The following is a 19,135-nucleotide window of genomic DNA, read 5'->3' as shown; positions in this document are numbered from 1 at the left end:
TTGTAAATGCGAACACGCAGAGATTTACTCGTTCGGTTTGTGTTTTTAAAAGGCCAACAGGCCGCACATCACAACGATTCAACTTGCTCAGTCAACGCTCCTCCGCCACCCGGGTCCTGCCACGTCTCCATCAGTTCCGCTGGCTCTGGGAAATTCCTTTTAATATTTATTTAACACAAAAGCTTTCCGCATTTCGCATTTTGCCTTCGCTGCGGCCACGACGACGACGACGACGACGACGTAGCCGTTAATTTTTCGCTTTGCTTTTCATTTTCGCAAAATTACCGGAAATGTTAATTTCTGCACGTGCAGCAGGCAAGGCCGTCGGCCGGGGGGAAAAGGATGATGAGGGGTTGTTTTGGGGGTTGGCCCGCCCATCAGCCGCGCCCAACGGCGATGTCAGCCTCGAATGTCGTCGTCGTCGTCGCCGTCAGTGGGCCCCAGCTGAATAGTGCTAATTATTTAGGGTAAGAATTCTCTGTGTGCTTGTACGCGGGGTGTTAGGGGTGGCTGGGACAACCCCCCCGAAAAAGGCCCCATTGCATTGGCCCTTAACCCATTACCACCCCACGTGCGTCGCCGGGCTTTGGCTTTGGCTTTGCCTTTGCCAAGTCTTGGCTGTGAGTTTTCGGAGCTCAGCGCTGAGCTGCCACAAGAGCGCACGAAGGACAACGAAAGCGACGAGGAGCAGCAGCCCCATGCCACCCAAGGCACCATCCCCAGCATTCCCTCCTCGTCAACCCTTTTGCCCCCATAGTTCCTTCACAGTCGCGACTTTTTTCTGTGCCAAAGAGACAAAGCACACAAAAATAATAATAAATGATTGCAATTCGTGCGGGTGTGTTAGTCTTAGTTTGCTTGCTTTGCATGCGAGTTTGCGGCTGTGTGTGTGAGTACACTCTAAGAATATTTACTACTTGGGTTTAGAATTAACAATAATTGTAAAAAATATTTGTTTCCTTTAAGGATTATGATTTTGAAATAATATTTAAAAGGCTGAAAATTTTGATATACCCCCAAGTTGCTGTTGATTTTCTGCTCTATTATTTTCTGTACAATTTCTCTAGTGTGTATGGTGGGTATGTAAAAGTGTGGTTGGGTATCCTGCCCATCACCCGGTGCACTTGTGTTTGTGCAGTCTGCATGACGGCGAGCGGCTTTGAATTTGTGCATGTGTACATGATGTTCGGCCTGATGATGGGGCCAGAAGAACCGAGCGCGCAAAGTTTACTTAGATGAATGGGTTAATTAGTATTAATGGGAACATTCTTGGCGGGGTGAGTAGGTGAGGGGGCAGGGGGCATGGCACACAGTTGGCAAAGTTTTGCGCGACGCTTTTGAAAACTAATACAGAGTCCGCTGAAGACTCGGCAAGTTTTGTCATCGCTTCCCGCCAGGCAGCCATTCTTTGAACCCATCAATCTGCGCGGCTCCTTTGTGATTTCAATTAACTTATCTCTGCTTATGCAGCATAAAATTATATATGAAAAGTTCTCTTTCCCTGGGACTTGACGTTTTTCCTCTCTCGTTTTTTTGTGAATATGCATTAAAGCACTGCGTCAGCGCTGGCAATAAATTGCGAAATAAAAGCGCATGACTTGGGATTCTCTTTTGATTTGCGTTTTTATCTGGCACATATTTTGTGCGATTCACGATGCGCCAGCGGCAAGTGGCAAGTGGCAAGCAGCAAACCCTTCGCCGAAAATCTGTGAAAATCTGCGAAAAAACCCCGATACTCAACTTGGCACTCTCTCTTTCCTTCTTTTTTGCAGAACAATTCCACATCTTTGTCGGCGACTTGAGCTCAGAAATTGAAACTCAGCAATTGCGCGAAGCATTCACACCATTCGGCGAAATCTCGTAAGTATTAAAATGCAAATTTTCCATTTGCCAGTTAACTGGAAATTGCCTTTCACCCGTTCTCCATTCTGCAGCTTTTATTTCTCCCACTTTCCCTGGCAACCATTTTCCCGTCACACATTCCCTGATTATTGGCAGGCGCGTGTGGAGGCTCCGGCTTTCCCATAAAAAATTCATAACCGAGCGACAAAAAATGAATTTATGCAAATGCCACTTTGGGCGAACTCTTTTCTCTGTCTGTAAGTGTCGCCCCGAAAGGCGGAAGCGTAGTGGAGCCATTCAAATATTTAAGTTGCTATTTTTCGGCTTGAAAAGGCAAAGTCACTAGCCCACCCACGACCACTTACCGCCTCTCCCGTGGCAACGACAGCATCAAAAACTTGGCTTAATTAACTTCTGTTTAATCGCAAAGTTTCGAGTCAAAATGTTAGTCCGTCTCTTGGGAGCAGCTCCTCTTCCCAGCTACCAGCTACCAGCAAAGGGAGGCCCTGCGGCGGCTTATCAAAAATTACGCCAAAGTATTTGATTTTCGGATTTGCCGCTCCTCTGAGTCGCGAAGCGGGGGCTCCAGTCAGCCAGTCCATCAAGCAATCTGCTCAGCTCATCTTCCCGCCGATGGCCAATTTAAATTTTAATAATTTGAAAATCATTCTAATGACTCTGGTCCTGATTGGGCTAAAGGGTTCGTCTGATTTGTTAATGAGCTGGTCATGTTTTCGCTTAAATCTCTAGGAAAATCAAGACAGTGATGACCAACTTGCTGACTAAGCTAAACAGAGTCTTAAATATACAGAAATTATGAAGTTTAAGGAAAAAGAAAATTGCTAAATTAACTCACAAATCATTAACAAATCATATGATTATATTTTGACCCGGAATGTGATACCTTAACATCACTGACTGTTGACAGCCGGTATCGATGGCTACGCATTTAAGGCCTATTGAGCAATCGATTGGCACCTTTGTGATAGCTATCGCTGACATCATTATCACCGATACTCCTCAGCCCACGTCGCCGGCTGATTATCTGCCGGGAACGGAATGCCTCGGGATGGGAAGTGGGCTGGGAAGGTGGGAAGTGCCGCCGGTTGCTGCTGGCTTAAAGAACTTTATTTCTTTGGTTTTTCTTTTGGGGCCCGAGTCGATCTGCTAGCCGACATGTCAAAACGCTTAACGCACAAAGTCGGCAGGATTCGGTCGTGCGGCTCCCAGGGATCAAGATGTCCCCTCTCCGCCTGTCAAAACTTTTATGCGTGCCTGGCCTTGTTTGCCCTTTTTCTTGGTTTATTTTTTTGTTTTTCCTTTTTTTTTCTTTTTGGCTCTTGGTTTCCGTTCTTTCTTTTTTTTTTTTGCATTGTGGCCCGGCTTTTGGTGTTGCCTGGTTTTGGCATTATGTTTGGGCCCCGACGCACTTTTGTTTCGTTTTGTTAAATGCGCGGCGCGTGTGAATATTTAATAAGTCCTGGCAACAAGCCCCCGAAGCCAAAGCCGGAGCCAAACCCCGGCGGGTCTCCCGGCATTTTACTTATAATAATCATAAAAAAAAGTGGCCGGCCAGCGTCGCCAACTTCGCCGCCGCTGTGGTTTATGCTTCATAAATGAAAAGTAAACTGCCGGACCGGGGGTAATTGCCAAAGTTTTCTGGCAGCCCGGTTTAGTGCGGTGTTGAGGCCCCAATTGTCCAAATGAGAAGTCGTAGAGCCGAAGCTGGGGGAAATCAATTGGAGACCCCGGAGCTGGAGTCGGGTCCGGAAGTCGCCCAATTGGCACAAGTGACCAAAACGAGCCGGCCCCTCACTGTAATGGCCGTAGTTCGATTTCCAGGGGCGAGTCACGGAAGATCAACAGTGGTTGGGATAAAATAAAAATTCATCAAAACTTTCTCTTTATCTTAAAGTCCGGACATGAGAAGAGATGAGTCGTTTAAGCCGCATGGCTTCTTGGCAGCTCGGCAGCCTCCCCAAACTGCAAGATAAATAAAAACTTTCCAGCATGAGGTCAGATTTCTAATTTCCGAATTACAAGGAGCCACGCCCACGCCGGCAAACTCAGACGGAATATATTTGTATTTTGTACTCGAAGGGAAATATTTGAACACGTCGGGCAGACCGAGACAAAGAGCAGGACTTGGGGACTTGGGGACCCCGAAAGAGATGACTTTATGAGGAATTTGCATAAATTTTAAAGTTTGCCAGCACACTTCCGTTTGGAACAGGGTGGCTTGGCGGTCGCAAAAATACATTTAAGACTTAAGAAACTCAGTTGCAGGCCTTTAATGTTTACATTTCGTGTTCTTCTCTTATTTTTTCAGGGACTGCCGCGTGGTGCGCGATCCACAAACCCTGAAGTCGAAGGGCTATGGTTTTGTGTCCTTCATCAAGAAATCGGTAAGAACTGCCAGCGGCATTAGCATATTTAAGTGCATATTTATGCAGTCGTGCGCAGGCTCTTTATTCAGACTTTGTCAATGCACTGAGAAAAAATTAAGCCTTGTTTTGATTTATTTTTAATAATATTTAAGAGACTTACATGTAGCAGGATCCTTGATCCTTACTTTGGCATCTAGTAATTATATTTATAAGTTACATGTAGTTTTTTAAATTATATTGGTAAAGTTAAAATCATACTTTATTATATCTTTAAATTTCCATTAAAATAATATAAAAAAAGTACAGAAATGACACTTCCAAAGCGATAGTTTTTTCTCCGTGCTCTCTTTATTCCGACTCTGTTTCTGACCATGTCTCTGTCTTCATTATCGCCCCGCAGGAAGCCGAGAGCGCCATTACGGCCATGAATGGCCAGTGGCTTGGCTCCCGTTCAATCCGCACGAATTGGGCCACACGGAAACCGCCGGCGAGTAAAGGTAAGGAAATCATGAGTGTCACCCCAGCCGGCAGGCCAGCGGAGCTTCCGGTGTGCGTACACCCCGGAGTCCAGACCTGAGCCAGAGAGCCGAAGCCCGAGCCAGACATGAAGGCAGTCGACGACGCGTCGGTCTTATTACAGGAAATTATGGCAATGAATGCCAAAGGTGGCCTGACACAGGCATTGTGCCAGGGAGGCTGCGAAATACGGGAAGGGGATGGGATGGAGGGATTTTCCAGGCGGGTGGGAGAAATTCAGGAAAACCTCGCGCTATTTATAAACGTCGTACAAATTTTCTGGCAGATTATGTTTTCTTAATATTTGTCCTTTCTTAACCGCACGCGCTTAATTTCCGTAATGGGCTGTACCCAATTTGGTTTAAACTTTTTCAATTAGTCGCCAGGCGCCGCAGCGCCGACCCAAAAATATATAAAAACCATCTAGAGGCATTCAATTAGGACCGGCAAATCAATTTTCATTTAGGCCTCGTGGCACGCCCCCCAATTTATGGAGACGGCTTGGGTTCCTTTTCGCTTGGCGCCCCTTTGGTTTCGTTGTCAACCGCACAGACATCCGATTGTAGCCGTAACCGTAACTATATACTTAGCCGGGGGCGTAATCATTATTAACAGCGTACAAACATGCGCGGGGCTTCCCTCGTTTGTCTTTCATAAATCAAAACTTAACGCATATTTGCATGTTTTAACATAATTTTTATTTGTTAGACACACACACACACACACACACTGCCGAGCACTGGGGCCCGACCAAATCAGATAAATAAATTTGGCCAACACGAAACTATTATCATAAAAGGCGCACACACAGACGGGGGATATTTCCCCGGTTATACAACAAACATTTGGCATTCTTCAAGTCAAACTCCCACACACCCGCACACCCAGGCAGAAGAGGGAAACTACATAGTTGGAGTCAAGGTGGAATTTATCGTGCAGAGGCCCGAAAGTAGGGCAAGGGTTCGGGTTCGGGTTGGGGTTGGGCATCCGAATATAATATTTTCCCTTTGCATTTATATTGTTGTCATAAAAAACGCCTATGAAAGCTTAAGCGTATTTTTATTGGTCTCATTGTTTATTTGACTGTGTCACGGTTTTGTCTGTTCCATTCTATTTTGCTCTGGAGCCGAATTACCGGGCGGTAGTTGGGGAGCCTGTAATACAAGTTATTATTAGCAATTTGACAGAGAAATAATTTTGATTTTTTGATCGCCTCGAGGACTGTGGGGAGCTGAGGGCTGAGTCGGCACAAAAAAAAAAAATCAAAGGGACAGCCAAAGGGTTTTATGTTCCGCTCACATATGCAGGGTGTGTATTGCAAAGGGGTAAAAAGGCAGAGGGGCCTGGCCGTGGGTTTTACGGCCCCGCCTAGTTGTTGCTGCTGCTGCTGCTGCTGCTGCTGGCAAACTTTACGATTTGTAGCACTCAACTCATTTCGCATTTGGCATTCGCATTACTTCATGTTTTACGCAGCCACTTTGCTCGATTCTTTTGGCAATCCAGCCGAGTTGGCCCGGCATTTTTATGTTTTAAGCAGGCTGCACATTTTATGTCCGTCCGCGTTTAGTGAGCCACTCATGTGCCGGGCCAGCGTGTCTCTGCCGGCTGCCAGCCCCATTGTTGCTAGAGATTTACGATCCGGCGCAATTGCGCATTTTACAGTTGTGACAATTTTGGCGACGCTCTGCAATTTCGTGCCGGGCTAAAAGTTTCCTCCTCCTTTCCCGGCACAGCGTCCTTCGTCGATTTTCCCCGGGTTTATAACAAACGCATTTGCCGCGGCCCTTTTTTTTATGGTCCCCTTTCCATCGGAAAGGGAAAGTTTTTCACAAAGTTCCACCTTTTGTCAGCCGCCGAACTTCACTCTATTCCAGTGCATGGCCATAAATAAGGCCCGGAATACCTGCAAGCTCATTATGGTAATAACTTAATTAACCAGAAACAATATGCCGACGACAGCGGCGCACAAAGACGTCGACGATGTTGTATGACAAATTTCTTTGCGAAAACTATTTGACTTTTGACTCGGAATGTGGGCTCTGTGTGGCATTTGGGAGGCGCTTTATTAGGGGACCGGGAGGAAAATACCTGCGGAAGTCAGAGTTACATGCCCTCGTTACCCGAGAGTTTCCAGTTGACGCAATAAATCAAAATTTTATGCAGAGTTGCGCACAATTAAGTAAAAGTTTAAATGCCTGTGGATGCGTTTTGTGGATGGGAAAATGTCACTAAAAGCGGATAGCTGCGTGAGTGTTTCAGGAAAATGTAGTATATATATTTCTCTGATGGGAAAATTAAATATTGCACAATTTAGCACCTGAAATATTTTCTAGAAACAAATTTAATAAGTCTTATTTAATGAAAATTTATGTTTGGTTAAAGATAGGGGAAAGAAAACAGTTCAAAATAATTTCCAAAAAGATTATAGTCAAATATATATTTAAAGTACATGTTAATTTTGGTTTTGCGAGCTTTCAAATTAGCGCTTTGCCACGCCCATGCGAGACATCTGCCCCCTTGGCACTCGGCACTTCGTCGAAGCCACGCCCCCATGAACGAGCATTTCCATGCATATTAATTACTTTTGAATTTCCTCAAGTGCCGGCCACGTCCTCAAGGCTCATGTTGTTTTTGCCACCGCCACCGTTGCTGCGTGTAAAAATGTGAATTATTTATGTTAATGATTTGGTGATTATTTCATGATTTAGTTTTACATGCCTGTAATTGCTCATTAAAATTTCAAATCGTCGGGAAAAATGGGAGCACCTGCCAGCCAGTGGCACAGCCAACGCCAACGCCGCCATGGCATTCGCTATTTGCCCCCATAATGGCCCTCGGGCTGACCAGACTTCAATTATTTGTGTCTGCCCGCCCTCAGGAATGAAATGCGAATGGGAATGGGGTCCTAGGTCCTGGGTAGCGGGTTCCTGGGAATGGGAATGCACATGGTTTGTCGTAGACAAAAATGTGCGATAATTATGGCCACGCTGGCGCACTTACATGGGGCCGAAAGTGCTTTAATTTGCTGCGGACATGAAACGAGAGCCGGCCAAGTTGGCCAAGTTAACCAAGTTGGCCGCGTTGGCCGCGTTGGCCGAGTTGCCTCAAGGCTAAGCACGTAGGGCGTGCGGCTGGGCTCGTTGGCTGCATTTTCAAAATTTAATTACACCCATTTAATAGCGTAAAAAAGAAATTAGAGAAAACAAAAAGTGGAAATAATACGGGAAAAAATGGAGGGGCACAAACACAAGGTAGAGTGCAAATTAGTGAAACATGGCGCTGCAAAGTATGCAATGTTCCTTTGCATGCGACAGGCGAGTGTGTTGGCTGTGGTTGTTATTTAGTCTAAGTGTATGTGCTGAGTGAGTGTGTGTGTGTGTGCGTGGCCAAAGCGCATACATTTGTGGCAAAAGCTTTCAAAAGTATTTGCGAGCTTGTTAGTTTTTCGTCCTTTTTCGGTGCACCCTCGCCACCGAACTTTGATTGTTGTTTCAGCCCCAAATGCGTTTGTGTGTGTGTATGTGTAGAAGATTGTGCACTGGGAAAAATAAATATAAATTAAGGTGAAACAATGAACCTAAAAATTAGTTGTTTTTTTCTAAAAATCTTCTTAATTTCAATAATTTTAAAAATAATTTAATTTAAATGACTTCAAATTTCAATTAAAACTTTTGATTTTGTTTACCAAATTTCTGTTTAGTATTTTTGTTGTGTGTCCTGCTGCTGTGCGTGTGTGTGTGTATAGCAATCCTGTTGCATGTCATTGAGCCATATTTTTGTGTGTTTCTTTGGCATGTTCGCTGCGCAGTCGAAAGCAAAACAAAAAGCAGCCACACAAATCCAGACATCCTGCAATGGCATTTTGATGGCCTGCCCAGGAAGGAGAACGGGGGGGCGGGCTAGCTGCCATTAACAGCCTATGTTAAGTGGGCTGAAACAATTGCGACTGACTCGGCTTCCTGATCCACAAAGAGCGTAGGAACAACCCACTCCAGATTTGCCACACATCGATCTATGCATCTTTGGGCTGTGTCATTAGGGTCTAATCCCTGGCCGTCGGCATGGCCGAACAATGCATGGAAATGCTGCCAGAAACTAAACAAAGACATAAACACGCGAAGCTGACATTATTTTTAAAAGTGCAAATTTAGTTTTAACCTCAAAGGAAGTAATTAGTGTAGCTTTTGCATACAAATACGTGCATACATGGCGTATGCGGAACGACAATCAGGACAACGGCAATGTGGGGTCGAATCGGGCCATTACTGTGTATATGCACGTGCAAGTGTAAGTGTATATGTTTATGCGGTGGCCCGAGCATACAGTGAGTGCAAAAAGTATGCACGGCGACAATAAAACGGCATACGAAATATGTATATCCACAAAATACGTATAATAAAAAATGCAATAACAACCGCAACAATTTTAAATATGCAACGGCAGCGGCAACAACAAGAAAGCAGCGGTAAATGGTGTTGCCACCCCCTCTCAACACAACACACCTCCTCGCACACGCACACAGACACACGGGGCCCTACACGAGCGCCGTATGTGGGAACCGCACGCACACAAGCATATTGACTAAGTGCATGCGGTTATTTTAATTACCAAAACGTTGCCCAGGCAGCTCTCGTTGCGTTGTTGTTGCGGGTAAATCCGTTAATTAATTTGCATATTAATCATGCAGTCGGGGAATAAAAACCAGGGCATTCCTTGCTGAAAAAACGGCCAGCCATAAATTGTCGTTCGAGGCGGCAACATTAAAACGAGATCCATCAAAATGCACTGTGTAACCCCGGGATTCCCCGCTCTGCTCTCCGTCTCGCCCCCGCAGAGAACATCAAGCCGTTGACCTTCGACGAGGTCTACAATCAGAGCAGTCCCTCCAATTGCACCGTGTACGTGGGCGGCGTCAACAGCGCCCTCACCGCCCTCAGCGAGGAGGTGCTCCAGAAGACATTCGCCCCCTACGGCGCGATACAGGAGATCCGCGTCTTCAAGGACAAGGGATATGCCTTCGTGCGGTAAGTTATATCAATAAATTACTCGAAAACTTCTAAAGATCTTACCGGGAGATAATTCACGATTTATCCTTCGTTTTCGCCACAGCTTTTCCACCAAGGAAGCCGCCACTCACGCCATCGTGGGCGTTCACAACACCGAGATCAATGCCCAGCCCGTGAAGTGCTCGTGGGGCAAGGAGAGCGGCGACCCCAACAACGCGCAGACCATCGCCACCCAGGCGCTGAACAGTGCCGCCGCCGCTGCCGCTGGCTTCCCGTACGGATTGGGTGCCACAGCCGCCGCTGCTGCCTATGGCCAACAGCTGGCTGCCACGGGCTGCTGGTACTCGCCCACGCCCACCTACCAGGCCTCCTCGGCCACAGCGGCCGCTGTGACTCCGGCGGCGGCCAGTGCAGCCGCCGTGCAGAACCAGTTCCTGCAGGGCATCCAGGGCTACCACTTTGGACAATACGGCGGATACCAGCAGGGTTACATGGGGTGAGTAGGGATTTTTCGATTAAATATAATTAGTATAAATAGTATTATAAAATCTACTCAGTTTTTAATTTTTATTATTTTAATAAACATACTAGTTAGTCTAGTTAGTTTTTCGCGTTTAGAATACCTTAATTTTCCTTTAAAAATGAAAGGTAATTAAGATACAATATATATTTAAGAACATGTCGTAGTAGAAGCTTTTCCTTTTCCCTCTGTGCACGAAGAGGAACTCAGTGCGACCCGCTTCAGTTGTGTACTTTGTGCAATGATTGAACCGCCACCGGGGATCGGCAGCAACAACAAGAGGAACAGCTGAACACCAGAAGCGACACCAACAGCAACAGCAACAGCAACACCGACTACGACAACTACAACGACAGCATGACGGATGGCTGAATTCATTTGCTAATTGCGAAAGTTTTTCATTTGCACCGTCGTTCATCTGCGGCCGTATGAAATACATTTCCGCGTCCGTCGGGCTGTCAACATAACGTGCTATTTGCATCGCATTCGCGTAAATTTCGTTTTCCGCCCCCTTACTCGCATGTCCTGGCTTTCGGTGCCAGCATTCCCGCTCCTCCCTACGTCCGTGGTAATTGTGGCGCACACCATGCTCCAGGGACTTGCCATGGACGGATCAGCGAGTGTAGTTAATGCGGCAGCAGTTATGCACTTGAAAAAACTAGAAACACAACAGAATTTAGAATGAAATATATAAATTTTTATTTGTAAATATTACTTTCTTTAATTTCTTGTAGAAAATATACACCTTAAATAGTTAAATCAGTTTTACTAGTTTTCTCACCGTGTACTCATATTTGGTTTACTACACTCATTTCAGCATGGGAGTGCAGATTCCGGCCACCTGGCAAGGCGTCACCCAGGCACAGATCTCACCTGCCCAGCAGATGGCAACGGGCGTGGCTGGGACCGCCATTCCGCAGGCCGCCGGCGTAGTGGCCTATCCGATACAGCAGTTCCAAGTGAGCCCACAGGTACGTGTCCCCCAGAAGATATATGCTCAGAAACAGATACAGATACCGGCGGCACTGGTTCAGATACACAGATACTCTTGAACGCTGCCCGCCGACACATTGAAACATTTTTCGTGCATCTCTCCTGCGTTTGTTGAAAGTTTTGAATGTATTTTGGATTCGATTCGTTGGGTTCGTTAGTGTGCGATGGGTTGTTTGTTCTGCAGCTGTGTGCACTCGATATGCATACATATTTCCGGCTGCTATCAAAATATTCCATCGCCATCCGAATGCCTTTGCCTGCTAATGTTATTCTTTTGCATTTGAATATCGAATGTGGGTGGAGACAATTGTAATCTGTCAATATGCATGCATGTTTTTGATTAAATAAGCGCCTGCCCAAGGAAGGCGAGCTAAAACAATTCAATTTCGAATATTAAAATAAACAATTTGCTTTATGAACATTTATTTAGATTTGCCTGTATTGTTTTTTCAATTTTTTCGGTAGTAAAATATTAAGGGTTTTGCCCAGCGCCTGTGTTTACATTGCATGAATTGCTTGATAATCGTTGCTATCGTAAATTCGGTGCCATATGCAGCGGCTAAACTTATATATTTCAGCATTAGCGTTATCCTTTGAGTGCTCATTGTGCCTGCCATATGCGTGTGTAGTGTTTGCCAATTTGTTTGTGCGCTTTATTTGTTAATCTCCTGTGTGTTCGCATTATTCAAAACTCTGTGGCCGGTGAACGGGGAAACCGAATTTATTATTGCCTTTCAAATTAGTTGTTGTAAAAGGGGGAAATCCGCCATTGCTGCACACACTTTTTCTGCATTACAATTACTTTTATTCCGACTACTACTTTTTTCCAATTCTTACTAACACCCATATTATTTTTTAAGGTTTATCCTTTACTCTTGCAGGCACAGTAAACGCAAAAGCCAAATACCGAAATCCAAACCAAAATTTTTAAGTACAGCTGCAATTTTCTGAAACAGAAACAAAACCAAACCGAGCTGTAAATACAATGCGATGCGCAGAACACAAATTGCAAAACAATTGATGGCAACTCGAAGTTTGGCGATTTTAGAGAGCTGCACCCCAGAAACAAGCAAAAGCAAAGCCAGGCAAAAGCAAAAGCAAAAGCAACAGCGAATGCGAAACCCTAACCAAAGCTAAATGAAAATTACACAGCCACGACACACCCCATATTAATATATATATATACACACTAATTATATATCTAAATATATAACTAGAGCATAGATATCTGCGAGGCCGGACCAGGCAAACAATTATTATGTATATGCAAAAAGCTAAGAAGCGAACAAAATATTTTAAACCCTAGTTGCTTACACCAAAACACAAGCACACAGACACAGACACAAACACCACCACCAGAACATCGTCACACCGACAGCCCGCAAACATATTTTAATGCTTTATGTAAATGTGTGGGAGCATAACGCGTATAAAAAAATAATAACAATAATTAATTGAAGGCCAACATGGCGTACACAAATAAAAAAGGGGAATACAATTTGGTCCAGGGAGGACGCGAATCGAGAGGGTTGTAGCAGCCTAAATCAAACACTCACCCTCACACATTCCTGCAGTCGCGTCATTAAATTAAAATAAACATAATTAAAAATGCGTTAAAATTAATTACGCGCTCGCACACACACATGCGAAAATATTTGAGCTTGTGTGTGTGTGTGCGTGTGCGTCGGTAGACGGGCAAACAAACAGCTCTGCAGCCCCCCATTAACCACTACCCCCTTCATCCTTCTCACAGCAGGACCCGCATCATTTTGTATTGCCTACTTTTGTGCGCTTTTTGGTTTTAGCTTAGCACACCCCCAACCACACACGCCGACACTCACATAGCACTAGTGCCTATAACTATGATAGATGACGTGGATATTTTAGTGAATATATCGCTTAGAAACAACTGCCAAAATCGGGCCACTCGCCATGTCCTGCTATCATTTCCTATCGAATGCAACTGAAAGTTCACGCACTCACACCGATGCAACAATCGTTCTTTGATTTGTGATCGATCAGCAGTCGAAAATCGAAACAGGTTCCTACACACGCACAGAAACACACGAACACAGTCTCAGTCTCACAGCACTCGCAGTTCGAACTTCAAAGTATCTGAGTACAACTATGAAATACAAGTCCAGGAAGATCAGAGTCCAGCCACCCTCTCTCTCTCCCCCAGCCTACTTGGCGGGAATAAGCAGGACCTAGTGCAGGTGTTTAATTTGCTTGAAACTCGCCTCCCCTTACACACAACAACCTAAATTTTCGCATCACTTTCAACAAGCCAAACGAGAGCCATGTACAAAGCAGCCCCAGACGATACCGCAAAAATGTTTCAAAAATATTTCCCTCCAACAAATATAGCCCAGAATAACCCCCTGCAAAAATCTAAAAAACAACAACAATCACTCTCGTTATAACCACTGTACATGATGCGTTTATGGTTTTATTTCAGTTGCCAGAAGAGGAATGGTTAGCTGCAAATTTGTTGTGTTAGTTCACTGTTGTTTAGGCCAAACGAGAGCGAAATCGATACGAAATCGATAAAGACGGAAATGCATCCCATACCAAACTGAAACCGAACCGATAACCAAACAGAATATCCAAGTAGCTAAAAATATATATAAATACGGTAACATATAGAGAGAGGTCAACTCCCCTACACAAGTAAAATATATTGAAAACAATCAAAGTATGCCATCGAATGATATTAATTGATATTAGCTAATCGAGCATAGCCGTAATAAAGTAGATATTATCGCCTAATCATATAAGCCAATAAACACACTTGCAGCCCAGCCAGAGACAGACAGTCTAACGAATTACGTGTATCCAGGAGGCAGTGAGAGCCAGGACCCTCGCAGACACACACGAAACTGACAACACAGACACAATACCTAACGGCAAGCATTAATCAACTTATAGACGACACACGCACACGGGGACACACGGAGATCGAGCAGGAGCTATCCGGGACACTCGAGGCCACAGACGGCAGAGTTTCGAGAGGCAGTAGCAGTACATTAATGTGAAACATAAAAATAGTCGTACGAGGAATAAAACTAAATGTAGAGTATATATAAATGTAAAGTGGTAAAGCATAGACATAGCGATGGTTGATAAGTACATAGAGTATACAGCGTATGCATTAAACGAACCTGCTTATATAACACTCACACACACACACATACACTCGACGACCGTATTGATAGGAAATACCCACACTCACACCTCTCAGAGACACTCACGCGCTGACACCGAGCGCAGGAGAAAAACTAATGGGAGCATCGTATGGTAAATTATATATTAATTGTATATTGTGTTGTCTGCGTTCGATGATAAATCACAACTAGATGTTCAAAATGGAAGCCAATCGAAGCGGGGGCATCCACAAACAAACAAACAAAAGAATACCCAAGTAATGGAAATAGCAATACAATACTCATACGTAATCGCATTCGCAATCGCCACTCGCAACCAGCAAATCGCCCTCGTTCGAACCGGACAATTAAGCCACAAAGGACGAATACTTGATTTGCATTTGACACGCCCCAATCCCCCGGCGACTGGCAGGCAGGCAGCGTGGAATTTGTTATGTCATTTTTTAGTGGAATTTTTTTGCAGCTAGCGGAGCCCAGCATTTAGCTACGTGGGTGTGGCCCGAACACCAGTAAAAGTAAATGTCTATCGATAATACCCCCCCACACTGTGTTAGTTGGTAGAATGCGCTCACTCAGTATGATCACCGAATTTTAGCCAGGATCAGAGGATCACAGGACACGTACACAACCGTACATACCCGTACCCATAGCCGTAGTCAGTAGCGGCAGTCGTACTGTATATTTAAATGTTTTTAGCACTAGAATTTAGAGGAACTACGAGGCGCGAGGCAAGCGACTTAGATGTAGATGTGATTTTAAAGAGGGCGGGATTGGGTCATCATGATGATGCAATTGAAGCTGACAAATGCATTTTGTGTTGTTATTTTATTTTCTAGAAATTGTGTTAAGAGGGAGAAGGCGAGAACAAAATTTGAAATGTTGTTGACCAAACGAAAAAAAAATAAGAAAGAAAATAATAAAACCAAAATAATAAACCGAAAACAGTTTTGCAGAAAACAAAATTTTGGATAGGAAAAAAAAGAAAAAACGAAGAAAAAACCGAACATTTATAAGAGAAACAGTTTATAGTTAAGGCAAAGGAAAAAGAAAACAAAAAAATATTATCGGTTTGTTTGTTAATGTTTGCGCTACATATCAGTAAAGAGTTAAAAGGGGTAGTTGGCACGTAGAAATAGTGAAGAGTTGGAAACTAAATAAGAATAAAACTGCGGAACGTGAAGAATCTAACAAGCTGACAAAGACGACGAAGTAAATAATATTAAAATATAAAGAATATATGATTAACAGCTGTAACTGTATGTATTTATGTTGTGTAACTAAGCGAAATGTGCTAAGTCATTTATATGCGTCTATATATATATATATACAAAGTATTTATACACAAGAAACCCACGCCACAGAAACAGCCGAGGAGCTAGCAACCCTGGTAGAAGCATTCGGTCTTAAGGAAACCAAAAATAAAACACTACGAGCGATCTGTAGCTGCACTATAAAGCCCGATCGATGATAATTATTATTATTATTACCACTCAGCAACTCAGGTTCTGTTCCGATCAAACCAGTTAGAGTCCATTTCCGCCATTAGTCAAACATAATTCAATTCCGCGTCGCTCGCTTTGAGTTACTAATTTGGTTAGAGTTCAAAGCCGACCGCCACCACTGAAACGATTGCAGTTATTAACCATAAACTACAATTACCAATTAGTCAATTCAAAGTGTAATTAACTGGTGTGCAGGATACAGGAGCAGTTAGCTAAATTTTACCACACGCAACGCGACAACGGTGGCACATAGCATTAATTAAACCAGAAGAGAGACCGGAGCGAACGGAAAACAAATTTTAACGAGATCAAGTTGCAGCCAGGCGAAACCGAAAATCAATCAAATAAAGTATTATCTAAGCTACAAAGGAGTACACAGATTATATATATATTCTATACCGTATATATTTACATGCAGGCAGACCGACCCTCTAGGTAGAATGGCAGTGCATACTATCCATCTGAGTTCTGGGCGTGTTTCCAACTGGGGTTGGGAGCCACAGATCATCGGAACGGGGGAAGTATAATTTCCAGCGGGAAACCCAATATTATTTGTAAATCGAGCAGAGCAAAATATAAGCCATTAAAGTAAAGTCCGAGTAAACTAGCCACGAGCACCGTTGGAACCAAGCAAAATCCATTTAATCCAGGATATTTTTGTGTGCAATAAACCAGACGGATTGCAGGAGACGAGGGCATGTTATGCAATTAAAATTACACTAAGATTGTAAACAAATCAAATGCAAATGTAGAAAAAATCAAACGATGAGCAAACAACCAAAAGCTGCTAACAAAACAAACATCAAAGGAAAAATGAAAGCTAAAACCAGAAAAGTTTTGAAAGGCATTCGACACGAGGACAGGACAACATTCACACTGACACGCAGACACAGGCCACACAGGACACAGAGTAAACACACACTTACACACACACACACATTGCATAAAACAGATATCGATATATATATACAGACGTAAAATATGATAAGTAAATAGCAAATAACTAAAGTAAACAAAGTATAGATATCGACTGCAGTATTGCAAATATTTTGTAGAAATTTAAGCATGTTTGAGTGTGTTTTAGGACAAGGACTAGAAAACACAAAGACGAAAGGCAAACAGAATGAAAAAATCGAAAAACATTGTAGCGGAATGTGAGGGCCGAACAACATAAACAAACAACCAAACAAACAAACAACAACCACAGCAAGAACAAAGCCGAAAATTGAAAACCTAATGCATAAGCTAAGTATTAAATATACACTATATATATATACGTATATATACATATATATATATATATATATACATACAACTTAAATACGGCATCAGAAATCACACAAAACATACACCCAAACAAACGGCATTTGCATAAGAAAACACACACAAGTGAAACAACGTAACGAATATTAAAAGAGTTAATCAAATTAAGCATAACAAAAAAATTCAAAAGGAAAATATTTATAGTTGAGAAACAATGAAATAAAAGCGAGGGGAATTTGGTTGCGTATTTGTATACCAACGCACCAGAGAACTCCAACAAAAAAGCAAAAAAAAAATACAGCTAGCTGCGAAATGCAAGCGAAATATTATACAACAATGTCAGCGGAGCACAGTGGCCAGGACCTCCTCATCGGGATGATCTCGAAGGAGGAGGAGCAGGGGAGCGGATGCCACAATAAGTAGGAAAGGTTTTAGAGCTAGACGCTGGGTTGCCCACTGTTGAAGGAAGCGGAGTGCATAGAGAAATTATACTTAGGTGACACGGCAGAGAAAACAAAATGAAAAACAAAACAAAAACACAAAAATAATACAGAGACAAGAGTGTAATAACAGACAAGAGCAAAAACAAGCAAGATGGAAAAACAAAGAACAACTGCAACACAGAAATGATGAAAATAAGTAAATATACCGAATAAACAACAAAAATTATATTATGTATACATAAATATATTGAAAGAAAACAAATAAAAACGAAAAAAAAATTTTGTAAAAATAATCCGTCCAAGTTGTGTTTTCATTTTTACTTGTGGAATCTTTAAAGGTAACTTGGAGGAACTGGAAGCTGTCATTGGATATTACTAAAGGTATGAATAATACCTCAGCAGGATATAATAATAATATTTAAATTTTTTCAATACATTTTCCCATTTCTTAACCTAATAAAAACCAACACAGAATAGCTTTCTGAATTCAAAATAATACAGTTTTGATTGATTTAAAATTTGTCCTCCTGACAACAAGGCTATACAACCTTCAGATTCCAGGACTTAGCTTCCTTTCTAATTTCTTTTAACAATTTTTAACCTAACCCACGGAAATATATACGTTTTTTAAGCTTAAATTATAAGCGATATTTATTTATTTATTTTTTTTTTGCTTTATGATCCTCTCCATATGGCTGGTTCCTTATTTCCCTGGGGGCTCTTGGCCATCCCTATCTACTGTTGTTTTTTTGGCTCGCTTTCCATTTTAAACGCGCGCCTTTCCATTTACACAGGTGACATGACGAAGACGTTGTGCTACTTATGCGTATGCCCCACAGGTGAGTTCGTTAAAAACATTTATGCCCCGGATGGGGCACACACAAAAAAGTATCTGCACAAGGAGAGTCACGGGCCACCTGCCTCGCTGTTGGGCCGCCAAGGATGGATTGTCATAACAAAGGCAAAAGACAACACGTGCAACAATAACAAATCAAAAATTTACAAAAACAGAACAACGACAAAATGCTGAAGGGAAAACGGCGGCACCAGCGACCGGCAACGGAAAAGAATGGAAAAAAATGCAAAGCGGAGAAAAATGTTTTAAACATATTTTTTGCCAATTTTTTGTTTTTTTTTTTTTTGTGTCCCTTTTTAATACCTCGTAGTGTACAAGGGTATTTTAGGTTTTAGGAAATTATGAAACATCTTCATATATAGAGTCTGTGTTTATAAAATTTAGTGCAAGCGTTTCTATGAGCTGAGAACGAGCTAATGGATAGTCAAAGCGCTAGTTATTTAGAAGGATTTTTCTTTGATTTTTCCAGCAGAAAAGCTGAGTATGAAGTGGTCGTGACACTCGACTTTATGGGCTACTGACTTGTTTTTTTTTCGCGTCCTGTTCCGCATTCTGCCGCAGGTTAAAACCAGCAGACTCACACACAGATACGGGCCCCATTTATATTTATTGTATGCGTGTGGCAGTTTGGGTGTGCGAGTGT

At 43.0% G+C, this 19,135-nt stretch overlaps 1 protein-coding gene across 6 annotated transcripts in view; it reads left to right on the top strand.

Annotated features, from left to right (window-relative positions):
• Positions 1-17,929, top strand: part of trv (trivet) — a 60,328-nt gene extending 42,399 nt beyond the window's left edge. For 3 of the 6 annotated variants that reach the window (XM_041776173.2, XM_017171309.3, XM_070286756.1), the window contains 7 exons: positions 1,773-1,860; positions 4,172-4,247; positions 4,630-4,726; positions 9,580-9,769; positions 9,855-10,247; positions 11,089-11,242; positions 13,723-17,929. In XM_041776173.2, coding sequence (XP_041632107.1) covers positions 1,773-1,860; positions 4,172-4,247; positions 4,630-4,726; positions 9,580-9,769; positions 9,855-10,247; positions 11,089-11,242; positions 13,723-13,764 — 1,040 coding nt within the window. In that variant the 3' untranslated portion in view covers positions 13,765-17,929. Of the gene's footprint in view, positions 1-1,772; positions 1,861-4,171; positions 4,248-4,629; positions 4,727-9,579; positions 9,770-9,854; positions 10,248-11,088; positions 11,243-12,124; positions 13,648-13,722 lie in introns of those variants that run through there. The other 3 variants (XM_017171313.3, XM_017171311.3, XM_070286755.1) reach the window with 2 other exon arrangements.
• The last annotated feature ends 1,206 nt before the right edge of the window (positions 17,930-19,135 follow it).

This window comes from Drosophila kikkawai, chromosome 3R, assembly GCF_030179895.1.
Source record: "Drosophila kikkawai strain 14028-0561.14 chromosome 3R, DkikHiC1v2, whole genome shotgun sequence".
Classification (NCBI taxonomy): domain Eukaryota; kingdom Metazoa; phylum Arthropoda; class Insecta; order Diptera; family Drosophilidae; genus Drosophila; species Drosophila kikkawai.
Note: the sequence above shows the minus strand (reverse complement) of the source record. Positions and strands in the feature narration are given on the sequence as shown.